The 27,830-nt window shown below is 45.0% G+C and overlaps 1 protein-coding gene across 3 annotated transcripts; it reads left to right on the forward strand.

Annotated features, from left to right (window-relative positions):
* Positions 1 to 62: 62 nt before the first annotated feature.
* LOC125292107 (ras-related protein ralB-B) lies at positions 63 to 27,360 on the forward strand. Of its 3 annotated transcripts, none has more exons than XM_048239265.1 (5): positions 63 to 190; positions 21,021 to 21,198; positions 22,679 to 22,887; positions 23,957 to 24,134; positions 25,291 to 27,360. In XM_048239265.1, exons 2-5 carry the CDS (start codon positions 21,085 to 21,087, stop codon positions 25,408 to 25,410), a joined length of 621 nt encoding a protein of 206 aa, XP_048095222.1. In that variant the 5' UTR covers positions 63 to 190; positions 21,021 to 21,084; the 3' UTR covers positions 25,411 to 27,360. The 3 variants fall into 3 exon arrangements, with proteins under 3 accessions (XP_048095222.1, XP_048095221.1, XP_048095223.1); XM_048239264.1 differs by lacking the exon at positions 63 to 190 and adding an exon at positions 495 to 653; XM_048239266.1 differs by lacking the exon at positions 63 to 190 and adding an exon at positions 859 to 957.
* The last annotated feature ends 470 nt before the right edge of the window (positions 27,361 to 27,830 follow it).

Here is a 27,830-nt window from a genome sequence, read left to right on the forward strand (position 1 = left end):
AGCAAAAAAGGCTCCTGACTACATGACATCACATCCTGTTCAATTTCTTCATTCTTGTACGTCCGGGAGGGTGGGGTTTAGAGCAGAGGTTGGTGGTAGTGAAACTCTCAGCTCTATGACTTGGAACACACCATTAATGCTCTCGGCAAGATAGCATCAAAGAAAGGGGAGACGTCAAGTGCTTGTTTTGGTAAGGCTCAACAAAAATGTAATTTATAATCTCTGCAACGTGTTTCAGAGTCCTCGTTGTCCTTGCAAAGTATAATGGGAAATTGAGGATAGGCTAGCCTACTGACAGTTAATTGTTCGGAGACATATTTCGTTGATTATAGACAGCGTCACTTGAATGACATTTCAAAAGCCCATTGTGTTTTAGAATTTTACAGAGACATCTCTGTACTAGCTATTTTGACCCAATGGAGTGCTGAACGTGTCGGAGAGGCGGGCGCTAACAGGGATGTGGCATAAAAGAGGTGGTTTCTCTCATGTAGCGTCTGTAACGTTCAAGATTATTGTGCAAAATTAGTAGCTTTCATTGCAATTGTCGACTAAGATTAACGTTCTGAAGCAGACTGACAGTTTATTGTTAGAAGCATTGTTAATGTAGTCCCCTGCCTACATCTCAGGAAGAACAATCGAAGTCGCCTGAGCAGGTAGGGACTAGCCTACCCAAGGTCTCGTGTTATAACTTGCAGGAGTTTGTGCATATTTGATCCTGAAGTCTTTTATTAGGATTATATATATATATATATATATATATATATCTGTCTATTGCGACCTCTATACCTACCTATATTCTTGATGATCGAGTATTTTTTTAGTAGGCTATGGCGGGTGGGGGGATCTCCATTCTGATCAAGCATCACGAGACGAAAGTGAATACTGTCCGCTGGACTTTCCCATCTCCGGGCAGCGTGTAGGCCTGCTTTCCCGTAATAAAGGCCATCATTTATTCAGGGATCTTTCGCTGTTATCAGTCTGACCGATCAGTTCAGGTTGTGAAGTGTTACTGTGCGCTTTGTGTTTTCGTAAATTAGGCTGCACTTTTGGACTTGGCTATACATCACCCACTGGATTTTGCCAACCTCTATAATCTGACACAACATCGACATGGTCAGCTTATTTCAGCTGCTTTGTTTTTCCATAACGTTACACGAATGGGAATAGTCCGTTTATTAGTTGCGTTGTAGAAGACGGAAAATGAAACTATGGAACCGATGGATGAGCGTTACTGTTTCCTGGCTAAATTGTTAAGTGTAGCCTATATGATAAGTCAGATCTGTGTACTGTGTAGCTCTTGGGTCCTGTTGTAGCCTACTTTATAGTAGCTTACTCCGATGTAACATTATTTGCATCCTTAGTTTTTACTCTTTCATTGTGCTGATCCTGGAAAAGTGGCACAAAACTTGTTATTAGTGTGAGTACTGCTACTGTAACTCCTGGTAGTCTAGCTGTTTCTCCCCACTGCTGTAGGTTCCTCAAGTCCATGTCCTTGTCAGGGTGTAACCTGCTTTCCTTTGTGAGTTTCCTTTACATGGCCTGGTGTGGAACAGAGGCCTGGACTACTGTTAGTCCCCTTATCAGTGGACTGGGTAGATGGGAGGGGCAGCCACCGACTCAGCACAGCCTGTGGAAAGTACGGTCAGGAGATACTGTAACGAATGCTCAGTGACCAAACAGCATGTTAAGGCTGGATGATATGGAATGGCTTTCAGGCATTGGTTGCAAAGTTTTGTTTCCCCTGTGAAGAGTCCTCCTGAGCCAGATGTGCAGTTATGTGCAGAATCATATGTTTAGCCCTCATTTCCCTGTATTAAAATGGACTACGCTCCAATAGCAGAGGTAGATGATGGCTCTGAAATGTTAAGGGCAGTGCAAAGTGAACTGCAGTGTATGGACAGTGTACGGAAGGACAGTGATGTGTCCCACACTGCTTGCTGTAGATTTCAGGTGGACAAACCGGGTGGTTGTCCTTCTCTGGCCTTCAAATGCTGCCTTGTAGTTATTGCTTGCCACCATGGTTCACAACTGAGCATGTGCAACAGGTCTGTGTTTATCCTTAAAATGTAGGGCTGGCTGCCAAGTGGTTTATCCTAACAACAAGGCTTATCTGTGTTTCTGCAGTCAACCTGGTCTAATAACACAACATTTTTAAAAGACACAGTTTTCTTTGTAAGAAACATGCCTAAATATTCAGCGAGGTCTATGTAAATATGTTGGACTATGCACAGCCATGAGGACTGTTAATAATAAAACCTGAACTAGGCCTATTACATAACATGTAAATTAACATGAAATATGTAACATGTAGCCTAATATCACACAAATGATTCAGATGTTATACCATCAGGGAGTGTCAGTTAAATGGATTCCAGACATACGGTGGTGAAAGACTCTCTGGTGGGACTTCTAGGTTAATATTTCATTAACATGACAAAAATTGCTATTTGTTTTCTGGGTCGTTGTGGTGGGTAATAAGTATTGTTCTATGGAATGCCCTGGAGGGAGCTAACTTGACCGTGGGGCTTGGCTGTGTGAGTAGGTTCACCAATGTTACTGTTGACTCTATTGCTTAGGGAAAGAGAAGGTCATGCTAGGTAACAGTATCTGGGAAACCATTTCAGACTTTCAGACCCAATCCAAGCAGAATGATTTGAATGTTTTTCCTTTTAATAAGACTGTGCACAATGGGCAAATGACCTACTGTAAGCCAGGTTCACACCGTCAGTCCCAAATTTCTTGCATATCCATACATAATCTGATTAGCTGCATCTACCATTCAAATGTGGTTTGAAACGGATCTGTGGAAAATTGGGTTTGGTGGAAAATTGAGTTCTTAGTTATTTCAAACAGTAGTTTAGCAGCAGGAGTTGAGGGCAGTAGCCTATATTGTTTTGTGTGGTTTTGTAGTACCTTTAGTCAGTGGTGAGCTATATTGATGGTGTCTTGAGTTATAAATGTTGTCCAAATATCAAGCACCTAGTTTCACAGTATGATATTTCAGCCTTGTTGTTGATTAGTGGTGGGATGGTTCATGTTTTGAGAATTATGTGAAGTAGTTTTTTTTTTATTGTAGACGACGTAGACCATTTAGCCAAGCTGTAAAGACTCGGATAACTGTTTACTTCAAGTAGGTCTATGTTGCACATATCATAGATGTCTTAATAATCTCCTTTGTGTCACTTCTGAGGAATCTCAGACTGCCTAATGCTGTTGGCTGTATGTTTTCCTCTTAAGATTCTATCGGGCTTCTGCCCAGTAGGCCTTAGTAGAATTTTAGAATTTACTAAAAAATAAACAAATAAATAAATAACCTGGGCATTCTGAACATTCCTTCTCACCAGCTCTTCTATCAGATTGTTGCTGACTTCTGCCTAACTAGATAATGCCAGCAGTAGACCTAACACGGTCATACTGTCAGTGGCCTCGTTCAGATGTTCTTAATATGATAAGCCCTGACCTGCCTGCACGACAGAGTCCAACATAGAAGGCAGGTTAAAGCTCTAACACACATAATGAGCCATCTGGTGTGAGGTGCTTTGTGACGTTAGTTGTGTACAGACGCTAAAAGCTTTCACATGTTTTGGTGAACAATTGAAAGGCAGGGCGATGCTTGTGGGAGTCATAAACCTAACTGCATTTATGAGAAAAGTATGTTTTATAATAGATGCCAAGCACACATACCTTTCAGTGAGATGGAAGCCTTGAGAACACTAAGCATCGGGCCATGGGTGCTTACCTGAATGTGGAACGCTAGAAACCTTTTACAGTATGATGAGTTGTTGTTTTAATGTTCTCTCAAGCTTCCTCCCTCCTGCCTCTTCCTGTTTGACACACTTGTCATACTATAAGGAGCGTTATCTGATGGGAGTTGCTGAAACGGCACAGTGTCAACAGAGTCCTATGAGAGAGAGAGAGAGCTTGTCCTAGATCACATAAAAGCACTGCACAGCTGAGTGTAATACGCTAGGTTAAAACAAGACTCGGCGTGGCGTTACACGGTGGCAAAGCTGCGGCCTGTCACGACAATGTCTCACACAGATAAATCGTTTCTCCATGTAGTCGGAGAGGAGGCATTTCAGAGCTGTCAGTTCGGCTCACTGTTGTTGCTTAGTTCCCCAAACTCGCTGCATTTGACTCTGAACATCAGACTGTACGTTTTATTTCTTTTTTTTTTTTTGTCGGCGGAAGAGCAATCCGGTCAATTTGTTCCAGTTTTGTGGGAAAGGGAGGCCTGGGAAGGCTCGTGTGTTTGAGACCGCCTGCCCCCCCCCTCGTTGCTGATGGATTCCCCTGAGCTTTGACCAGCGCCGCCGTCACTGAGGAATCTGGGGTTCACTGGTCGGGCCCTCTCAAGGCAGTGGAACATGCCTCTCCATAACTCACAGGTGTCGCAGCCACTATAGCTGTCTCTGCTTCCCCTCATACGGACACACACACACAGAGACACACAGGCACAGGTTATGAATTCAGGAGGAAGGATGCTACTTGGAAAGTTCCGGAACAAAAGTAAATAAAATAAATGCCTACTTCTTTTTATTCTTGGCAAAGTGTCTCAAAACACTGTCAGAGGGTTTTTGAGAGGGTGGAAAGGGATGAATGCTCTTGACGAAAACATCTGCTCTCTCTCTCTCTCTCCTCTCTCTCTCTCTCTGTTCTACCCAGTCTTGACTTGCGTACATGCTGCAGATGTCTTACCCTCAGAACGGCCTTGTACGAGTTGGCTGCATGTCCCAGCGTGCTCTGGGAGAAGTTCTGAGGCATTGTGGCACTCCTTGCCGGCCCAGGAAATGTCTAAGCTGATGTCCTAACATTCTATATTTCTATATGTTTCTCAAGTCACAGATCTTGCAGACTATAGATACCGACCTGATTGGGGTGACAGTTCTTTATAGAGCAGATCAAGAGAAACAGAGAAGTCAAAGAAAAGAGAAGTGTTTTTCACCCTGTGCACACTGAAACACACACACACACACACACACACACACACATACACACACACACACACACACACACACACACGCACACACACACACACACACACACACACACACACACACACACACACACACATACACACACACACACACATACACACACATACACACACACACACACACACACACACACACACACACACTCACAGGGTAAGGGTTGTTACTGAAGCTCCTCCTGGCAATGTAATGGCATGCTTTTTGTTTTGTTTTTTCATGAGGAACTCATGAGGATCACGATAAAACAAACACATGCCCTAAGTGTTCACTTCAGTCAATCCAGCTGTTTACATCATACAGAGAGGGTCAGTTTTAAGGAATTCTGGGAAGGTGTTGTACCTGTTATCACCTTCTCCAAGAATGGATTTGATTTGCTGAATGCACTAGCGTTGGAGTGAGGCCATTATTCTAGCATTGTCCTAAATGACCATTGCCCAGCACAGAATCATGAGTCACCGCCTCTTAAGCCACTGTATTGTTCCACAGGCAAGCAGCACAAGTCTGTGCGCCAGCCCAACTAATCCTGAAGTCTTGGGCAAGGCAGGGCGGACGTATGGATGTATGTCATCATTGTTTTTCAGAGGCCGTCAGGGCGCCCTTGTGTACTGTAATCAGAGAATTACTTTTGTCAGCACTTACCGCCTGTCCCCTTAAATGTCAACACTGACGTGCTGAAGTGACTTCCTGTTTTTGGTGTAATGGTGGAATATGCTGGATGTGTATGGTGGGTGAAGTGCAGTGCACACGGTGCTTTTTAGGTGCCAAACCTTTTGCAACTGCTTGCTAACGCAAGATCAATATTACAAAAGTTGTTCGGAAATAATTGTCGCTGTGAGAACAGCACCTACCCATATAGTAATAGGAGAGAGGTAGGGACTTCCATACATGAACGGCATTGTGAACATGCTAGTGTCCAGGTAGGATCAGTGTGTTTCCATTCTCTCTCTTGCCTTATGTTGACCCACTTTACAGTGTGTGTGTGTGTGTGTGTGTGTGTGTGTGTGTGTGTGTGTGTGTGTGTGTGTGTGTGTGTGTGTGTGCTGAAGTATGCCTGTGACCGCATGCAGAGGGCCTGTAGATAGGAGTGCGGGGGTCTGCTCTGTATTAAAGAGGCCTTTGTGTGTAGGATGTGTGAAGGGCGACTTAGCCCCCCCCCTCCTCCTCCTCCTCCCCAATGGACCTCACTCACTCACTCACTCACTCATAGAGACTTACAGACTATAGACTATAAATGACCCTGCTGACCCATTCGACCCAACCCCCTGATTTACCACCCTGGTCTCTTCTCTTCTCTTCTCTTCTCTTCTTTTTTGTCCTCTCTTCTCGTCTCTTATCGAGAGGGACCAGTGATTTGAGTCACTGTGGTTACCAGGTTGATTGCCATGGCAAATGTTTGGGAAGTCTTGTGTTGTTGTTTTGTTTACACTTTTCAGGGTGTGCTCGCACTAGGCCCAGTTCCAATGTGTCCTTAGTCATTCTGGGTTTGCATTCTGACTTCTGTGTTATTCTCGGTTCTCTATCAGTGATCTCATTGTGGTTGGGGATTCCTGTGTTTAGTTGAACTTCAAGGTTTATATTTCCCTGCTTCTCTTGGCTTTGTTATACATGGTCATTTGACTCTGGACTCTGTGCTGCCCACAGCAAAACTGGGCAGAACTGGAGAGAAAGAGGAATCTGGAGAATATTGTACTAAACGCGAAGATTTGTTTTGTCTGCCAGTTCAGTAAATGCAATGATATGGACAAGGCAAGCAAATGTTCATGGCTGTGTCTCTCTCTCTCTCTCTCTCTCTCTCTCTCTCTCTCTCTCTCTCTCTCTCTCTCTCTCTCTCTCTCTCTCTTCTCTCTCTCTCGCTCGCCCAGTATGGGTGTAAAAGACAAACACACATTTTGAGCAGATATCAGACTGTTTAAATAATGCAAAGAGGAAGATAGAGAGAAGGAAATGGTGATGCTAGGACGAGGCTTGTTTTTGTGAGTGCAGGGACTCCGTAATCACATCCACATGAACACTGGAAGAGATTTTGTGACACTAACACGGTAATGCGCTCGGACTGATAATGGCCCAAAGCCAGAGGTAACGACGACAGCATGCAGCAGCAGACCTCATCTCAATATTATTTTTTTCAGTGCGTTTCATTTCGCCTGGTGTGTGTGTGTGTGTGCGTGTGTGCGTGTGTGTGTGTGTGTGTGTGTGTGTGTGTGTGTGTGTGCGTGGCTCCCCCATTCCCTCTTGGCCGAAGGAGGGCTCTCCTGCTGTTTATATTGCTTGGGTGCTGGAGAATGTTCAACGAAAACATTCTTACACAAATGTATTTTCAGTATCCATATAGACCCCGTGGCGCTTTTTACTAAGAGACACACAGACATAAGGCTATTTAGTATCACACACACACACACACACACACACACACACACACACACACACACACACACAACATATCTTCTCTCCTTTCTTTCTCTCTCTCTCTCACAGGCCCACAGTAAGCCCCTAATTCGTCTCTCCCCACACTCCCTCCATCTCTCAATGGCTCTCTCTGTGCTGTGGTAGGTGGCGATGCTTAGTATGCCGTTGGTGTCATCCAAGAGTGAAGCGCCACACAGGAAATACCTCCTCTTCTCCATTTCCTGTCGTTTAGGCTCTGTGTCTTTTTCCCCTCAGTCTGTGTGTCTGTGTGCCGCAAGGCCAGTCCCTCCTGAGCTTTTGCTACGAAAAGAATTAAAAAAAGAAAGATAAAAGGAACATTTTGCGGCTCCATGCTTAAACCTCGGGAGGCCTGCCCAGGCGCTATTGCTCCACTCTGCTCCACTGAGCAGGCTCATTCAGAAGCCGCTAATTACTCACAGTCTGTCTGCTTTTGATACTGGGGTGTATCTTCTTATTGAAAAGACTATAAAGGCATCCAATTGAATCAGTGTGTGCGCGTGTGTGCATGTGTATGTGTGTGTGTGTGTGTGTGTGTGTGTGTGTGTGTGTGTGTGTCTCCCCCGCTTCTTCTTGGCCAAATTAATCGGTGAGTGAAAGTTGTTCTACCCCCTGTGCCCACGGGAGGGTTAGGTTCTCATCAGTACACTCACATAGGACATTCTCATCAGTACACTCACATAGGAGGGCTCTCCTGCTGTCTATATGCCTTGGGGGCTGGAGAATGTTCTATGAAAACATTCTTACACAAATGTGTGAAACAGTGTGGACTAAGTTACCCTGGTGCAGTTAGGGGGGCTGCATATTGGCCTGAAATCTCACACGGCCACAGATCATGACACAGAAGCTACGATACAGTACGCATCACAGTGCATGTTTAATTCTGAATACTGACCATGTCGTTAACAGAGTTCACACTAACAGCTGTTCTTCATAACTCTGTATAACAGCGAAGAAAGCCTTAAAGGAGAAATCCAGCGGTTTGTTGTTTATGTTCATGCCCCCAGAGAGTAGCACTGTAGCTGCCTGGCAGCTACCGACAGTACTCGGTGACCTTGAGAAACGGACATCTATGTGAAAAATTGCCGGAATTCTCCTTTAAGGAATGCACAACTTAAAATTCAGGACCAGGGAACATTTAGGTATACGTATTAAATAATTCTGTTTCTAATCTAAGAGATTTCTTACCTAAAATGATTTTTTTCTTTTTTATTAAGTTTTTGTGCTGTATTCTGATGAAATCTGTATCAATACATCAGCAAGGAGTAGGCCTAAAACATCTTTTTTGAGGACAGCCATAGTTGCTTCCACTTCCATTATGGCACCACATAGCTCCAAAACTTGTAACGTGTGTGTGTGAAACTGCAGTCTTGCTGTACACTAGCTATGCCAAGGCTACACACAGTATAATGTGCTAGTGTGACCCAGTTTGCCGCATGTCCTCTTTGACTCACCTGGGGAACCGCCCAGGTCGACCTGCAGTGACCTGCTGGGAAATCACAGCATGTCATTTCCCGGGTGTGCACCAAGAAGGATCTTTCTGCCTTTCGGAACGTACTGGTAGTATGTCAGTGGATGCGGTGTACATGCCAAATCCTTGTTCCTGTCCCCTCATCCCATGTCTGCATGAGAGTCGAGGGTGTTGTCGCCTGGTGGTGACCTCTGAACCCCAAACCCAGGTGGAGATGCTGGCAAGTGACTATTGACCTGGTCCGTGTATTGTTTAGACGGGAGGGTTGAAGAAGGGATGTTTTTACCATCTGTGAGTGTCGGCTCAGTCCCTCTACCCCCTTCCCGCTCAGTCCCAGTCCCTGTGCTGCTTTTCACATCAGCTCCAGCAGGAAGTCTCCTGTTTGCCAGAGGGTGCGGAGTGAAAGTCATCTGCTTTTCCTGCCACAGGGATTTCTTCCTGTGAGCCTGAGCTTGATGCTCATTCACTCACTCACTCACTCACTCGTTCACACTCTCTCACTATCAGCTCACTCACTCACCCCACAACTCACTCACTCACTCACCCCACAGTGCACTCACTCACTCTCTAACCAGCTGGCTCACTGATAGGATCGCATAGCCTTGCTCCAGACCTGCTGGAAACCAGCCCAGCGACTGCATCCTGACATGCTGATGAAACCGGAACCCACTCATGCTAATGCACAGTTGTCTTCTTGTTCTCCATTCCAGTGGTGGTTCATATCAAAGCTAGTGCAAAGGCGCAAACTGTGTGTGTCTGTGTGTGTGTGTGTGTGTGTGTGTGTGTGTGTGTGTGTGTGTGTGTTGAAAGCTGAGGTTTAACATTTTAATACTCCCTGACTCTCGGCGGTGTTCATGAGATCCCGGCTCATTAAGATAAGCTCGGCCCCATGCTGATCACGCAAAGGAGGGAGATCTTAAAGACCCACCCACCCCCACTCCACTCGCTTTGCTTTCAATTTGCAGCCGTTTCTACGTCAGTCTGCCAGGGTCATGGAATTTCTGGAATATCATGGAAATTTGATAAAGTCTATTCCAGTCATGGAATATCAGGGAATTGTATCATTTGTGGGGCAAAGTCATGAAATATCAGGGAATTTTGTTGTAGCAGTTTAAAAATGCATCAATGCAAATATATGTCCACACAGAATTAGTGTATATCTGGTAAATTAGCTTTAGCCTACTGCATGCTTGAGTGGTTATGGTTAGCCCAACTTTGTTTATTCAATGTCCATTTACTCATCTCCCACTCTAAAGAAAGTCACATATTCTTGAGCGCTATGCGGCTACTCTGAAATCTTTGGTCGATGTATTGTATGATTCATTCTATAGTAGGCCATGGAAATTCAGGTTTCAGGTTCATAGTAGGTCAGGGAAAAGTCATGGAATTTGACATTTGACTTAGAGTGGGAACCCTGGTCTGTGGAGTGGGTATGAAAGTAAAGGCATGGTGAATCTCATTCAGTCTCTTCCGCAAACAGATCAAAGTTCTCCTTTTCAACTACGTATTCCCAAATTGTCCCAGAGTCTTTTGTTTTTTGTTGTGTTTTGTTTTTTGTTTTGCTCATGTTTATATCCGTTCATGAGAAGCATGGGTTTACCACTGACTGAAATCATGTATTGTTGACCCTCCTTGCTGGAATTCCTCACCCTTTGGCATCGGCACAGCAGGCCTGCACTCTCTCCCCCTCCGGACTGACGTGCGAGTGTGTGTGTGCGAGTGTGTGTGTGCGTGTGTGTGTGTGTGCGTGTGTGTGTGTGTGTGTGTGTGTGTGTGTGTGTGTGTGTGTGTGTGTGTGTGTGTGTGTGTCCATATCTGAGTGCTGAGCTCAGTCTAATCTGGCCTGGCGTAGCTCAGTCACCTACCCGTCTCCCTCTGTCTTTTGTCCAACGCTTATCACTGACCCGACGTGTGTGCTGATTGGACCTCTCTACTCCTCTTGTCCTCTCTTCTCCTCTCTCCATTTCTCCTCTTCCCTCTCCTCTCTTTTCCTCTCCTCTTTCTCTCCTGTCTCTCCTTGTGTTATTAAAGTGTTAACCTTGCTAGGTGGAGCTTTTAATGCTTCTGGGTTTTAGTGGTGCTTTGATAAAGGAGTCCTCCCTCTCGTTTGCCCTGGCCTTCTCCCTATAATATGGTCCCTCTCTTTCTCTCCCTTTCACTTCCTCCTCCCCTCCCTCTCTCCCTCTCTGTCCATTTCCTTCTGCCCCCTTTCTGTCTCTCTCTTCCTCTCCTCTGCCCCTCTCCTTCCCTTTCTCTCCTCCTCTCTGCCCCTCTCCTCCTCCTCTCTCTCCTCCTCCTCCTCCTCCCCCCTCTCTCCTCCCCCCCTCCTCCTCCTCCCCCTCTCTCTCCTCCTCCCCCCCTCGTTATCTCTGGGCCCCTGTGGAGTGGGTGTGAGGGTGGACGGGTCAGTGTTCTGGGTCACCTGTTGACACATTCAGATGAGGGCTTGCCAAGGCTGGGACATGTGTCTTCGTCTCTCTCTCTCTCTCTCTCTTTCTTTCTCTCTCTCTCTCTCTCTCTCCTGCGTGCCTGCGTGCGTGTTGAACATCTGAGTCAATGTCGTGTGTGTGTTTGTGTGTCAGAGACAGAGAGGTGTGTGTGTACTAATAAATGGAGATTTGTGTGAGGAGAGAATCCTGATGAGAGAAACGTGGTTCGCATGCTGCTGCCCTCCCACACTCCCTCTCTCCTCTCTCCTCTCTCTCTCTCTCTCTCCTCTCTCTCTCCTCTCCTCTCTCTCTCTCTCTGCCCCTCTCTCCTCCCTCCCTCTCTCCCTCTCTGTCCATTTCCTTCTGCCCCTTTCTGTCTCTCTCTCTCTCTCCTCTCTCTCTCTCTCCTCCTCCCCCTCGTTATCTGGGCCCCTGTTGTCAGTGTTCTGGGTCACCTTTCAGATGAGGGCTTGCCAAGGCTGGGACATGTGTCTTCGTCTCTCTCTCTCTCTCTCCTGCGTGCCTGCGTGCGTGTTGAACATCTGAGTCAATGTCATGTGTGTGTGTTTGTGTGTCAGAGACAGAGAGGTGTGTGTGTACTAATAAATGGAGATTTGTGTGAGGAGAGAATCCTGATGAGAGAAACGTGGTTCGCATGCTGCTGCCCTCCCACACTCCTCTCTCTCTCTCTCTCTCTCTCTCTCTCTCTCTCTCTCTCTCTCTCTCTCTCTCTCTCTCTCTGCCCTGCCCAACCCCCCCCCCCCCCGTCTCTGGTCCCTCCTGTAGGGGGTCTGTGGCGTCATGTATATTTCAGCAGCCTGAAGCCGTTGGGAGCTGAAGTTGAGTGCTGAATGTAGGTCACCCCAGCAGTCCTGTGATTTCAACTCAGGATGCCCTCCATTTAACCCTCAGTACAGCGTACCCCCACATCACTACCATCCCCCACATCACTACCCCCACACACACACACACACACATACCCCCAGCCACACACACACACACACACACACACACAACCACAACCATATGCCCATATACACATATACATCACCCCCACACACACTTAACATACAGAATATTTTTAGCAAACTTGCCATGTCTTGACTCATTGACTTAATTTACCTTTGTGCTCATTGAGACAATAACAAAGGCCGATAGCAGTACACATAAATGCCTCTCTTGAGGTACACTGTTCAGTTCTCCTCAGTAGTCAGGACACACAGCCCTTTACGTCACACACATCGGTTCCTTGATATTATTAAACTGCCTATGTCTCAGGCCTGTGAATACTTGCCTAGAAAAACTCGGCTAACCGCTTTGCATGTAATTGTGTTGGCGAGCCACCCTAGCCAGGGTTTATGTAATCAACCTGTAGTGGTGAATGAACCTACTGTGGTTAAGTGTGCGTGTGAGTGCGCTAGTTCACAGCCTCCAAAGGCTGCTGAGGTCAGCAGATTCAAGCGCATAAAGGGCTTCGCTCTCTACACCAGGCAGCAGCTGTGGTGTACCCGGAATCCTCACGGTACTTCAAGGTAGTAGTAACAATGAGAGGAAGGCCTGGCAACGACCCCACGACCTCACTTCCTGGGCAGAGAGGAAGCGGAGAGAAAAGTCTTCCCTCCTTTCCTGCACCCGGCTGGCTATGAATGGGATACGAGTTTGTAAAACTGCCAGGGGGCTTAGTGTTGTTAGCATAATGTGCTGATAATGTGGGTCAAATGGATTAAGTAGGCTATGTAGGCTACCGGTGAAATTACTTTTTTACACCAGTAACACTAATGTAGGCTGTTCATTGAAAAATGCTGGAAGAATTTATGCCATCTTTGTGCCAAGTCTTATTCACTCTGGAATTGAATGTTTCAACAAGCTAATTTGTTTGAGAAATAGTTTTCTTGCCCTTTGTCAAAGCCTTGTATTTTCTTTGACAGCTCTGTCGTCGTGGTGATCTATTGTTATGGTGGCTGATTCTGTGAATCTGTGGTGGCCATATGCCAGAGAAGTCAGTCAATCAGCCCAGTGGGTTGAGGCAGATCAGATAAGGCAGTATTCCCATGAGTCAGCTAGTGGCACCAGGGGACACACACACACACACACACATTCTGCAGTCTGCAGCCTCCCTGATCCTAATGGTCTTGTGTTTCCCATGTATGGTCTCTAAAAAGACACACAGCAGCATGCATGTGCCATTTAAACGCTAACTGTCTGTTCTCCTGTGCTCTCTCTCTCTCTCTCTCTCTCTCTCTCTCTCTCTCTCTCTCTTTTTCTCTTTCTCTTTCAAATCAATTCAATTCAAGGTAGCTTTATTGGCATGACAAATATTTCTTTGCATTGCCAAAGCAGGACATCAAACAATACAATACAGAACATACGATAGATAAGACATTTATACATTTATGCGTGTGTGTGTTTGTGCTGAAAATGGTAGGTATTTAATGTGTGTTTCATGTCTAATCACTGTCCCTCGCTCTATGGCATTCAGTGACATAATTAGCAGTATGTCTGCTGTCTGTCCTTGCTGTCCAAGTAAGATAGGCAGTACTTCCTGTTCTCCCAGGTTTCGGAACTCCGGGATTAGGTTGGTAAATTTATCGGCGTAGGTATTTCCTAATAAGTTCATATTTCTTACACTGAAGAAGAAAGTGCACCTCCGTCTCAACCCCACCTGTCGTACAGTGACCACAGACTCTTTGCTCTCTTGGCAACCATGACTTTCTTAGTCTGCCTTTTTCTATGGCTAGGCTGTGGTCGCTGAGTCTGTATTTTGTCAGGATCTGTCTCTGCTTTATATCTCTGACAGTAGAAGATATTCTTCTAATTGGGGGCCAAGCAGCTGAAGCTCTGAAGGCACCGGTAATGTTCTACCTTTTCTTATGTATTAATGCAGCTTCCGCCAATGAGGGTCTATGGCAGCCCCATAGAACCGTCTGGTGAAAAAGTTGTGAAATTTGGCACACTGATTAGGGACAGTCCCATGATTCATGTCACCCAAGTTTCATGTCGGCAACTCGAACCCTCTAAGCGCCACCAACAGGCCAAAGTTGGAAGTGTGTTCACTCCGCGGTAACTTTTGACCCGTGGGTTCAAAAGTCAGGTATCGTTGGAATCCTTGGACCAAGCCGAGTTTCGCGCACCCTATGGCGTCATTTTCCGCCATGGTGGATTTTCCGCCATTTTGGATTTCATCAAAAACACTTAAAAATGTATCAGGGGTCACATACTTTCTCTGATTCCCACAATTTTTTACACAGATCATCTTCAGACCAAGCCTCACAAAAAGTTATCACTTTTTCGTGGCGGAGTATTACCGTTAAGCCGTATCAGCCAATCAAAATTTAGGCCAAAGCCGTAAACAGGAAAGTGAGCTCCAGCAACCCATTCATCTGTCATAACCAAACTTAGTACATGTACTCAGGACCCAATCAGGGGCGGCTCAAGAGGCTGTAATTAGAAACATGCCTTTTGGCCTGTAGCTGCTGTTGTGCTTAGAATTAAAATGCACTACGTGGTGGTTTCAGAGTCATCACTGTTGGAGGTCCAAAGTTTTACAGGGCAAATTTCATCTGATCCAGAGCCCATCTTCAGACCTTGTGATGTCATCATAATTGACAAAATAGTCTTGTAACAGCCTTGTTGCTCATATCATCAAACTATGTGTTGACCCCATTAGGAGGGCCTTCTAAAACATTTGGTGTCCTGTGATGTGCATTTTTCTAGTTGCTGATTGTTTTGCTCGATCTTTTTGTTTTTTGATGGCTATGTTCCATCCGTTTCATTCTAATGCCCTATTCTGGGACAGATTGGGGCCCCCCTCATTGCACTTGCAGCTATATTTCATAACAAAGTTTATGTTTTTTATGGACATGTTGTTGATAACATTCTAGTTTGTTTGCTTTTTTGTTCAAAATATTTCATATTTACTGATTTTTGGTTGTAATTAGATAAATTCTAGTTTGTTTTGTTTTGAGATTTTTTCTTTAATTTCTGGATAATCTGGCTGAGAGGAAATGTATTAGTATTTGTTAGAGGGGATTACTTAGTCTCAATGCAGCTGACTCAGAGGATTCTTGTCGGGTTCAGATCTTGAGTTTTTGCTGTGATGAAATGCAGTGTCTCTGGGACTTGTTTGGAGATGCATCAGAATTATAGTGCTATCTTTTGTATGTTGATGCCCAAGGAATCTGCCTAATTCTGCCCTACATGCATTGGTTGGTATTTTCTTTTGGATTTTTTTAAAATTAATTGACAGAATTCTGCATGTAGGGATTCTACAGGATGCTTGTCCCCATCTAGTGTAGCTGTGCACACTGAGTGGACCCCATACCTCACTTCCATATAGCATAATAGGCTGGATAACACAGTCAAATATTTTGCACCAAACTTTAATTGGTATGTTTATGTTCCAGAAGTTTTCTTTTTATTGCATTTGGCTCTTGTGAGCCTTTTCTTTTAGAGCATTCACTGCCATGCTAAAGCTCCCGATGCAGTTATGATCAAGCGAGGTAAAGTGTACTGCATCGTGTGATCTAAGCGGTGCTGCCTAGATTGAAAGGGTATCTGTGTTCCTGACATCTGGGCTTCTTTTGGAATATCATAATGTTTGTCTTTTTTAGATTTACTGTCAGGGCCCAGTGCTGACAGTATTTCTCTGCTGAGTCAGGTGCTGCTGTAGTTCCTGTACAGACTGTTCCAACTGCACCCTTCAACTCATTGATGTAAATATTGAACAGTGTTAGACTGAGGCTACAGCCTGCCTCACCCCCTTTTTTTAAGTGAAGTATTCTGTAATTTTGTGTATTGAATTTTCACAGCATTTCTGTTTTTTCAAAGTACATTTTTCTTAACTAATTGTTTACCCCCTACACCACTTTGTAAAAGTTTATAAAATAGTCTTTCATGCCAAGATTGAATCAAATGCTTTTTGAAATCAACAAAACAAGCAAATATTTTTCCTTTTGTGTTTGGTTTTACATGTTTAGTTTATTAGGGTGTGTAGGGTGTAAAAATGTGGTCATTAGTCGCGGTAATTTGGAAGAAATCAATTTGACTTTTTTGAGGACATCATGCTCCTTAAGGAAGGCTACTATTCTTTCGTTGATGATGCTGCTAAACACCTTCCCCAGACTACTGTTCACACAGATGCCTCTGAAATTATTGGGGTCCAATTTATCTCCACTTTTATAGATGGGTGTAATGGCTCCAGATGTCAGGAAAACAGCCAGAAGTTAGATAGATAGATAGATAGATAGATAGATACTTTATTGATCCCCAGGGGAAATTCAAGGTAAGTTAAGGTGAGGTTGAACAATTTGAGTATAGCCCTTTGAGTATCTCTCTCTCTCTCTCTCTTATATATATATATATATATATATATATATATATATATATATATATATATATATATATATATATATATATATATATATATATATATATATATATATATATATATATATATATATCTCTATATCTCTCTCTCTCTACCACAGCATGGCACTTAGTTTGTTCCAGACACCAAATAGCTTCTCTTTCAGAGAGCCCCAGAGATGCTTAATCGGCAGTGGAAGGCCACCGTGGCCACGAGCACGCCAGGACACTCGGCACTGCCAAAGCCCACTGTCTCAACCACGGGGTGTTCAAGCTCAAGCATGTGCACAGCATGGAACATTACCACTGCCACGGACACGGTTTCAACACAGTGGGAGAAAAGGGATGGATCTGAGGGGCCCAGAGCTGCTTAAACAGCAGGGGCGTGCGGATGGGGAGGGAGTGATGTGGAGTCCTGCAGACTCCAGCTTCCTCTCCTTTTCCAATGTGTGTGTGTGTAGCGTGTGTGGTGGGGTGGTGACATGATAGGGGCCATGTTTGAAGTGACACTCTTTGTGTGAGTGAATTCGACTGAGCTGGTTGGTAGTTAATTGGAAAAGTGGCGATGTGTGTGTGTGTGTGGGGGGGGGTCTTGTGTGTGTGTGTGTGTGTGTGTGTGTGCAAATGAGTTCGACTGAGCTGGTCATTGCATGTGTGTTTGCATGTTGTGAATAAGGTGGGAGTGTCAAAGAAAGAAGACAAAGATGTGTGTCACTAGGCTAATTAGAGTAGCGAGAGAAAAGGGGAGGAGGAGAAGAGAGGGATGGAAGAGGAGAGGAGAGGGATGGAGGAGAGGAGGAGAGGGATGGAGGAGAGGAGAGGGATAGAAGAGGAGAAGGGGGAGGAGGGATGGAGGGAGAGGGAGGGATAGAAGAGGAGAGGGAGAGGGATATGATGGAGGAGAAGGAGGAGAGGGATGGAGGGAGGAGAGGGATAGAGGGGGAGAGGGATGGAAGGAGGAGAGGAAAGGGATGGAGGAGAGGGAGGGATAGAAGAGGAGAGAGGAGAGGGATAGAAAAGAGGAGAGAAGAGAGGAGGAGGGATAGAAGGAGAGGAAGGGATAGAGGAGAGGGATGGAGGAGGAGAAGAGAGGGATGGAAGAGGAGAGGAGAGGGATGGAGGAGAGGAGGAGAGGGATGGAAGAGGAGAGGAGAGGGATAGAAGAGGAGAGGAGAGGGATGGAGGAGAGGAGAGGGATAGAAGAGGAGAGGAGAGGGATAGAAGAGGAGAAGAGAGGAGAGGGATAGAAGAGGAGAAGAGAGGAGAGGGATAGAAGAGGAGAAGAGAGGAGAGGGATGGAGGAGAGGAGAGGGATGGAGGAGAGGAGAGGGATAGAGGAGAGGGATGGAGGAGAGGAGAGGGATGGAGGAGAGGAGAGGGATAGAAGAGGAGAAGAGAGGAGAGGGATGGAGGAGAGGAGAGGGATGGAGGAGAGGAGAGGGATGGAGGAGAGGAGAGGGATGGAGAGAGGAGAGGGATGGAGGAGAGGAGAGGGATAGAGGAGAGGGATGGAGGAGAGGAGAGGGATGGAGGAGAGGAGAGGGATAGAGGAGAGGGATGGAGGAGAGGAGAGGGATGGAGGAGAGGAGAGGGATGGAGGAGAGGAGAGGGATGGAGTGAGGAGAGAGGAGAAGAGAGGGATGGAGAGAGGAGAGGAGAGGGATAGAAGAGGAGAAGAGAGGAGAGGGATGGAGGAGGAGAAGAGAGGGATGGAAGAGGAGAGGAGAGGGATGGAGGAGAAGAGGAGAGGGATGGAGGAGAGGAGAGGGATAGAGGAGAGGGATGGAGGAGGAGAAGAGAGGGATGGAAGAGGAGAGGAAAGGGATGGAGGAGAGGAGAGGGATAGAAGAGGAGAGGAGAGGGATAGAAGAGGAGAAGAGAGGAGAGGGATAGAGGAGAGGGATGGAGGAGAGGAGAGGGATGGAGGAGAGGAGAGGGATAGAAGAGGAGAAGAGAGGAGAGGGATAGAGGAGAGGGATGGAGGAGAGGAGAGGGATGGAGGAGAGGAGAGGGATAGAAGAGGAGAAGAGAGGAGAGGGATGGAGAGAGGAGAAGAGAGGGATGGAAGAGGAGAGGAGAGGGATGGAGGAGAGGAGAGTGTGTGTGTGTGTGTGTGTGTGTTTGATGATCATTAATAGTGGTTCAGAGAATAAAAAGTCCTCAACTGAATCTCCCTTGGCTATCAGCAAACACACTCTTTGTTGTCCTCAAAACTGCTAAGCATATTCATTTGTATGAATAAAACCATTTTTTGACTTACTAGACTTACTAGTCTGTAATATTAACACGGCAATGCAATCAGCCTCTTATTCTGTGAGTTTAGTGTTAGATGTAACGTGTGACAATCGTTGTTGATCTCCTAGTGGTCTGGAGTGGACACTGACGTGTGTGATGTTCCCCAACTCTCACTCAGTTCCCAGGCTCCTTTGCTCTCATGTCTCTCTCTCTCTCTCTCTGGGCACCCGTGACGATTAGTGATCAATAACATCCGCTGGGCCCTCCACTCACTTTGCATCTAATCGATTAGTGTTGATGTTGATGTTCTGCTTCTCTCTCTCTCTCTCTCTCTCTCTCTCTCTCTCTCTCTCTCTCTCTCTCTCTCTCTCTCTGACTGGATCTATCTAAATCTCTGGTGCTGGAGAGGACCTGGCGAGAGCTCTCCCCTCCTTTTGAAGTCCGGTCTGGTGAACGGGACTTGATTTATTCAAGTCAATAAAATCTGTGTGGTCAGGATTAACGCTGCTTCTGATAGACACTCTCTTGTGTAGTCCAGCTGGGTCACTTTAGCTATTTACTTTTTCTCTTTGTTTGTTTGTTGTATTTAACTTTCCACTATGTAAAGGGACCTTGGGTTTGAGAAGGGCTTATTATGTAACTTATTTTATTATTATTGTTATTATTTTTTATTATTATTATTATTATTATTATTATTATTATTATTATTATTATTATTATTATTACGGCAAGGGAAGAAGAGCATTAGGGAGCAGGCCTCAAAGACAGAGGGCATCATCATTATATTCACCGTATATTTTTACTCCTACACATCATATATGGTCTATCTATTCCAAGTCCCATTTAGCTATAATGATCATGTAGAGGTCATATTTAGAGAAGCAGTTCAATGCTATGTGTCCCAGTGGTGTCTGCTTCTGTAAGAGGTACACTGTGAGATACAGTGCAGTGTAATTCTAATGTCAGATATACCCAGGAGAGGTGTTAGAAGGGTTGGGGATTTCCCGCAGTAAATGAATTAAGTGTTAAGTGTGCAGTACTGACGACAACTTGTCGACAACAAGTAATCCGGAACCAATTGTAATGTTGGGGAAAGTGCTTTCTCTGTTGTTTTGGGGAAATGACGTAAGGCAGGGCTTTGTTTAGTGTGCACTGTTTATAGTTTATAGTCAGGGGGTGGTGGTAGTGTTATGGTTAAGGAGCTGGGCTAGCATGCAAGAGCCTGAAGGTCCCAGCTTCCACCGTTGTGCCCTTGAAGCAAGGCACAAAATGACCTTTTAAGAGTTCCATTATTAGCATCATAGTTGGCCCCACAAGGCTTCCGTTTTAACATTCCATATGTTATCTTAATGCAGAGGAAGTAGATTGGGAACCAAATAGAACGTTCAAGCATTGTTTTTGTTTTTATTGTTGAAAGGGTCTATAATCACTTTGGATAACAGCGTCTGCTAAATGAGTGCAAATGTAAATCATTAGCGTGCGTGTGCAACCCCAGTGTTTACATGCCTGGTGGTGTTGCAGCAGCAGGCTGTGTGTTTTAATGTAATTCTTGAATTTCCCCTAGGGATCAATAAAGTATATCTATCTATCTATCCATCTATGTGTTTGGGCCTCATTCAGTTGTATTTAGTTTTCTCTACTCCCGCGCCCCACATCTCACAATGAGCATTGTTTTGGCGTGCTGTGTAAAACTGAAAGCACACATCCACCTCAAGCACCAGTGTTTACTTAAGAGGGAAGTTTGCTCTTGGTGTCACCCTTCCTGTGTCATGACTGCACAGGACTAACGGAATATTACACACTATAGAGTGTATGACTGTTTGTGTCTTTGAGTGCTTTGCATTGAATTACCACTGGACATGGTAACCTGGCAGACCATGGCAGACTTTTTGAGAAAACCTTTTTTTATTTTTCATTCATAAAACCACACATGGATACGTTCGGAGACTCACAAAAGCCCAACGTCGAATGTTAAGTCATTACACTGCTACCCCAGGCATGGTGGTGACCTCTGAAGACATTTGGTTCGAAGTTGACCTCTGTGTTGACCTCTGTGGACTAACCTTTTGCCCCTCTCTCTCTCCCTCTCGTTGACCTGGTCAGGTGGTGACAGTCACAGGAGGAGTTTGGTGGGGGTTTTCTGAGGGTGAACGCGGAGTCTCTCGAGATGGCAGCCAGTAAAAGCAAGAACCAGAGTTCCCTGGCCCTGCACAAGGTCATCATGGTGGGAAGTGGCGGCGTGGGCAAGTCTGCCCTCACCCTCCAGTTCATGTACGACGAGGTGAGCTCCGCCTGAACATCCTCCGTTCACGTTCCGTACACGTTCACAGGGACATTCCCATTAACACTGACATTTTTGTGTGGGCTTTTTCCCTATTCAAAGGTGTAACTAAACTTCACTAAAGTCGGGGTGGGCATGTGACCACCTAGCTTCACCGTGTAGGCGTATTCTGTGCGTACACTATTATTAGACACTCAGGCAGATATCACACGGCTAAACTATTGTATAGGCTTTTAATATCAAGCCTGATGACTATATGATATGGAAAAACAAGTATATCAGGATTAGGTTTTGCAGTACATAATATAAATAATGGAGAGGCATTTACAGTGTCATCCATCTAAATATGAAGCATAGCGTTATGAATACATGATGCAGTAGAACCATACATAATGTAGAGGGAGAAATTATGCCCTCTCTTTCACTATCTCTGTTTCTTTTTTCATTCTCTCTCTCTCATTTCTCTCTCTCTCTCTCTCTCTCTCTCTTCTCACTGAGCTCCTCTAACCCTTAAATATGCCTATTCTGGTTGAACGGAGCAAGAGCACAGCGGTCCAAGAGCACTCCAAAACAAACAAACTAACACACAACAAAACATGCATTATGCATATGCTATTTTCTAATGAATTATGTAGAGGTTTAGGAATTGGAAATTCATTGTGGAAAAAATATTTGTAGTCCAGTCAAGCAGTGAAAAGTGTAAACACCCTGCTCTCAATGGGCAGTGTAACTTTTCCAAATGGACTGAGTTGATTCTCTTGGCAGTTTTAATGCATATTTGTAGTATATTGAGAAACCGAACTGTGGCTATGTGCCTTGGATACCATTACTGACCCATCTCTCTCTCTCTTGCGCTCTCTCTCTCTCTCTCTCTTTCTCAACCTCTTTCTCTCATTTTCTCTCTTTCTTTCTTTCTCTCTCAAATTCAATCAGTCACTAATGCTTGCTAACAAAGTGAATGCTGGGTCTGCTTCCATCCAGTTAAATGGTCTCATAAAGGCTTATGTTACCCTACGGCCACTGCGCTCCTTCAAGAAAAGCCAATGGTGGAACAACCTGCCAAGTGCCACCAGAGCAGGGGCGTCCCTCTCCATCTTCAAGAAATTCTTAAAGACTAATTCTTCTAACAAACACTTCTAACAACCTGACACACCTAACATGCACTTTCCATGCATTCCCTTTCTCCCTCCTCTCCTCTTCCCTCCTCTACCTCCTTCTTCTACCACTCTCCTCCATCCATACTTTGACTAGTTAGTATAATGTCTGCATCCTCCAGTACTAGTATTGACTAATGCGGTAGTAATTCCTATTAGCTAAGATCTTTGCACTAGTACTAGGATTGACTAATGCGGCAGTAGTTCCTATTAGCTAAGATCTCTGCACTAGCACTAGTGTTGACTAATGCGGTAGTAATTCCTAAATAAGATCTAATAAGAAATAATGTGAATAAGTGAATATGTCTCTCTTTCTGTGTGTGTAGTTTGTAGAGGACTATGAGCCCACTAAGGCAGACAGCTACAGGAAGAAGGTGGTGCTGGACGGGGAGGAGGTCCAGATCGACATCCTGGACACGGCGGGCCAGGAGGACTACGCCGCCATCAGGGACAACTACTTCCGCAGCGGAGAGGGGTTCCTGCTAGTCTTCTCCATCACCGAGCACGAGTCCTTCACTGCTACCGCAGAGTTCAGGTCAGTGGAGCGGGGCGCGCGCACACACACACACACACACACACACACTCACACTCAGTAGACATAGGTATTCTCTCTTGTTTTGCGCAGCATGGTGTGGCATAAAATGAGACTTGGGCAGTAAATGCACATCACAGCTCCCACTATCCCACATGCATGCTCTCACAGAGATAAGGCTCAGTGTGCATTCAGCCCTGAGAAAAGCAGCACCACATGTGATGCACATGAACACTACTGTGGACACAGACACACACACACACACACACAATTCCAGTTACTGTAGGTTCACTTGTAGTAAGTGGTAAACAACAACAATAAAACAAGTGCCCTTTGGCTTTGTCTGGCTCTTAGTGCTCTGAGGGGGTTTACCTCTAACTTCGAGGTTTGTCTATAAACCACTGCTGAAGGCTCTGCACTGCTGTGTAGGTGACATTTTTGGGAAAGCCAAACAGACCCAGGGGAAATCTAGACAGGGGGAGTGGAAGCTGGAATTCCATGCGTTCCAAACTGGAATAATATTGACCAGATAATGTGACCCGCTGTGAAATCTCCAGCTGGGCATGTTTGTTGTGGTAGGGGTATTAATTGTTTTGATAATGGGTATAGATTGTTTTGAGTGTGTGTCTGTGTGAGTGTGCATCTGTGTGTGTGTGTGTTTTGGAGGTCTCTTCAATCTGTATGCATTTCACTGTGTATTTTTGTTTCCTTGCATGGGTGTGGTCTTTTGTCTTTGTTCTGTGTGTGTGTGTCTGTGTGTGTGTACCCATGTTCTTGCATTCAACCATGCATTTTTGTATGTAGACTAGACATGCTTATATGATCACTGTGTGGATATTGTCTGTGTGTGTTTGTCTACTTCCTTGCCTTTTAAAATGTTGTATAAGTACTCATGTATGTGTTGTATACTTAAATTCTTACACATTGGTGTTTATTGCTTGTATTGATTATGTTTGTGTGTTTATGTGTGTGTGTTTGTGTGTTTATGTGTGTGTGTGTGTGCGTGCGTTCATGTCTGTGCATGCGTTTGTGTATGTGTGTGTGTGTGTGTGTGTGTGTGTGTGTCCTACAGGGAGCAGATCCTGCGGGTGAAGGCGGAGGAGGATAAGATCCCTCTGCTGCTGGTGGGCAACAAGTCGGACCTGGAGGACCGGCGGCAGGTGATGGTGGACGAGGCGCGGGGGAAGGCAGAGGAGTGGAACGTCCAGTACGTGGAGACTTCCGCCAAGACGCGCGCCAACGTCGACAAGGTACAGCCCCCGCTTGCTTAAGACATTCTATGTGTAGTATTAAAGACCAGGTGGGAGAAGAACACACTTGTCCTTGCCGCTGCTCACGTTGATAGTTTAGACCAGGGGTTTTCAACTGATTGTGAACCAGGGCCCACCATGGTGACTAGTTATGTAACACCAGGACCACCATTGAATAAAAATACTGATTCCCACATTGCAACTACATGACTGAATCCATGGTCAGGGACCACCAGCAATGTCCTCACGGACCACAAGTGGGCCACGGACCACAGGTTGAAATCTGGCTGAAAACCGGTTTCCTCAGGGTCTTAAGAACTCTCAATTTTAGGCCTAAAAAGTCTTAAATACGTCCAGAGATTGCATAGTAGGTCTTAAATATCAATACTCATTTACCACTTCTTATATCGCCTATTTTGACGTTTTTGAAAAAGGCGTTTTGAAAACAGCATTCTTTTGTTTTGTTGAAAACTGCAGAAACCCTGCACTTTTCTTTTATCTGTCCTTGTGACGCGGAACATGGCTGGAAGCCCCACGTGGCAAATGCCTTGTCCAGTTAGGGCCATGATTGCCATGGCATTAGATTGACTCTGTGGCAGAGGGCTGAAAGTACACACAGCACACACAGCCTCACTCAGGAAGAGGAAGACTTCCTTCTACTCTCTCGAGGGGGCGGTGAGGTCGTGCACAGACGGAACTCTTCATTTGCATTGAAATGTAGTCACTGGGGGATATTTCACAAAGCAGGGAGGCCATGTTCTCAAGGCCCCTGGGGACAAGCTTTAAGGTTGTCTGTTCACATAAGGCCAAAGGTTTTGTGTTCTGGTTCATTTAGTTAGTGTTCTTTCTGGATACACTTCTGCAATCACAGATATGGTCTGAAGCCAGTTGGCTTTCTTCTCTAGACCGTTTGAGTCTTACTTTCGGCTGTTGTTTTAGAGTCTCTGGTGGAATGTTATCTGAATCATGTCACATAGTTGCGTGTGTCACCGGCGTCCACCCAGCATAGATGCTAATGAAATATTCAAGCATTTAGAAAGTCCACACATCTGTTTAACTGTTCTTGTTGTTTTCGTCTCTCTCTCTCTCTCTCTCTCTCTCTCTCTCTCTCTATCTATCTCTCTCTCTCTCTCTCTCTCTCTCTCTCTCCTCCAAGGTGTTTTTCGACCTCATGAGGGAGGTGAGATCCAAAAAGATGTCGGAAAACAAGGACAAAAACGGCAAGGGAAAGAACAAAAAGAAGAAGGGCTTCAAGGAGAGGTGCTGTTTACTCTAAACGCCTCCCCATGGACCTTACGAGGCCCCAGCAACCCCCTCCAATTCAAACACCACTGAGGAATAAGCTCAACCACAGAGCCTGTTTCATCTGTAAATGACAACAAAAAAAGAAAAATTAGATTTTTTTTTATATATAATGCTTAAGGTAGGTCTCAATGTCTGGTCTCAGCTTTTTTGTTTTTCATTTTAAAAAAAAATCCAAATCCAGTTTCTTACTTTTTAAAAATAAGGACAGTGACCACTGTATGTTGACTTTGTGAAAGAAACTGTGGCACTTTAGGGCCTTCGCTGTAACATGGAGGTGACCAACACTAACAGACCCCCCCCTGTAAATGACCCTGCTCGAAAAAAAAGATATTGGTGAAATGTTCCCTCTTCTTTATGGTCTTACCAAATCCATTACACATGCCATATATTAGTTAACTTATGCAAAAGAAAATGTCTTCTGGGTCTTGTCATCAACACTAAAATTCTCGATCGCTTTGCCTGGCTAACAGCAAATCAGCAGGTCGGCCTTTTATTTCCCTTCCTCTGGCTCTAATCTGCTAATGCTAACGCAGAAACGCTAAAGGTCAGTGTCATCGCTTTTATGACCTCACTTCCTCAGTCACGATGCACAGGATGTTGAGTATATTCAAATGCTCGTCCAGCCCAGGAGCCCTCTTGCCCACATAGATGCTGGACGATGCTCGCTCTCTTTCTCTCTCTCTCTCTCTCTCTCTGTCTGTCCGTCTCTTAGATGGGAAACATCAGACGAGAAACGCCTTTCTGTACCAAACAGCCTTTGTTTTTGTTTATTTGTCTTTCTTACAGTTGGAGAAATATGTAATCAACCCAGGGTCAGTTTTAGCTTAGCAGCTGACTCTGGTCCAAGTCCTGTCCTGATCTGCCGCTGATCCAACTCTGGTTCTGGTGCAGTTCTTACCCTGAGCCCGATCTGGTATTGAAGCTGCCCTAATCAGGCGGGAATCTAGCCATGATCCTGCTGTGAATTAGATCAGGTGGTCTGATGAATGACCTCCAGATCATGCCCCTTTCCCATTCAGAGTTAGCTGCTTACTGAGAGAGTTTCCAGGAAGCTTAGTTTTTGGCAGAGGCAGGGCAGCTAAGGTGCCGTGCCCCCACCCACCCCCCTCTATTATTAAAGGATGACCGTAACACAGAGGCCTTTCATGGACGCTGAGTTCACTTCTATTCTAAGGTGCTTCAGTTGTGAATGCTGATTACTGAGAACTTTTGGCCGCACTGGTCACGTTGCTCCCCCTGGTGGCCAAAACAAGATAACAACCTACAGCTGGGAATCGTGGGTTGGAAAGAATTGCTCAAACTGAGTTTTGTAGGAACCTTTTTTTCTCCCTTTAAATTTGCCTGAATCATATGCCTCAATTTTTAAAAAGCGCTATTGCCCATCAGACTCTTCGCTCCCTTTTGTTGAACTGTGAAATCAAATAGCCTTGCTGATGACCGTCTGTTGCAAGATATTTTTGTAGGAAGCGTGCTATGTTGCCAACATCGTGATGTGATGAAGGTGGCATCCACTCCCAAGATGAGTGCCATTAAGAACAGCAGGTTCTTTTTAGGGAGAACTTTTTTGGGAGTGCATGCCATCAAAAACTGCAAATTCAACTGCAACTGCAGTTGCAAAAATGTTCTGAATGTGTCTGTACAAATGGTTGGACTGTGGTTGCGTCAATCTAACGGATGTGTTGTCTGGCTTTTGTTTGGGAGCCATGTTGAGGTGGTCAGGTTTAGTGTGCCCTGCCTTGTGGAGTTGCAACACTTGTCATTGTACTTGTTTTTATAACTGATTGAGTCTGTTTGCTTTACGTGAGCTTGATGACAATTTATGTTCTTTTTTCTCTCTCGGTCCCATTTTTTCTCCTGGCTATTAAAAGAGGAAAAAGATGTCAAAAACATGTTGCCAAATAAACACTTTTCTTTCTTTGTACTGTTGTTGTGGCATTTTTTTTGTTTACATCGCATGTACACTCTGAGGATTCAAGACAGACACTTTGACGCTACTGCACTTTTGCAAGCCTTTTGTTTTCAGATTAAACCTAACTGTGTGTACGTCTGATGCTGTATATCTCTGACTTGACTCCTGACAGCAGCGTTAAAAAGAGGATTTTGGACAGTCAGCAGCAGCACATAGTTGTGGACAGTTCAGCAGCCTTGAGGAAGAGAAATGCCTTTTAGAAGAGGAGGAGAGGAGTTTGTGTGCCATCACCAAACCAGCATCAAGTACGGTTTAATAGCAAACATCTGTCAAATACACTAACTGTACACCAACAAAAACTATATCCTTTCTTCAGTTTGATTCTGGGTTTAAAAAATAAGAATCGTAATCTCCCCCTTTGGTAAACATACAAATCACAGTGACATAGAACTACATATACATGATTAGAGTCTCGTGACGCT

Source organism: Alosa alosa, chromosome 3 (assembly GCF_017589495.1).
Source record: "Alosa alosa isolate M-15738 ecotype Scorff River chromosome 3, AALO_Geno_1.1, whole genome shotgun sequence".
Lineage (NCBI taxonomy): Eukaryota > Metazoa > Chordata > Actinopteri > Clupeiformes > Clupeidae > Alosa > Alosa alosa.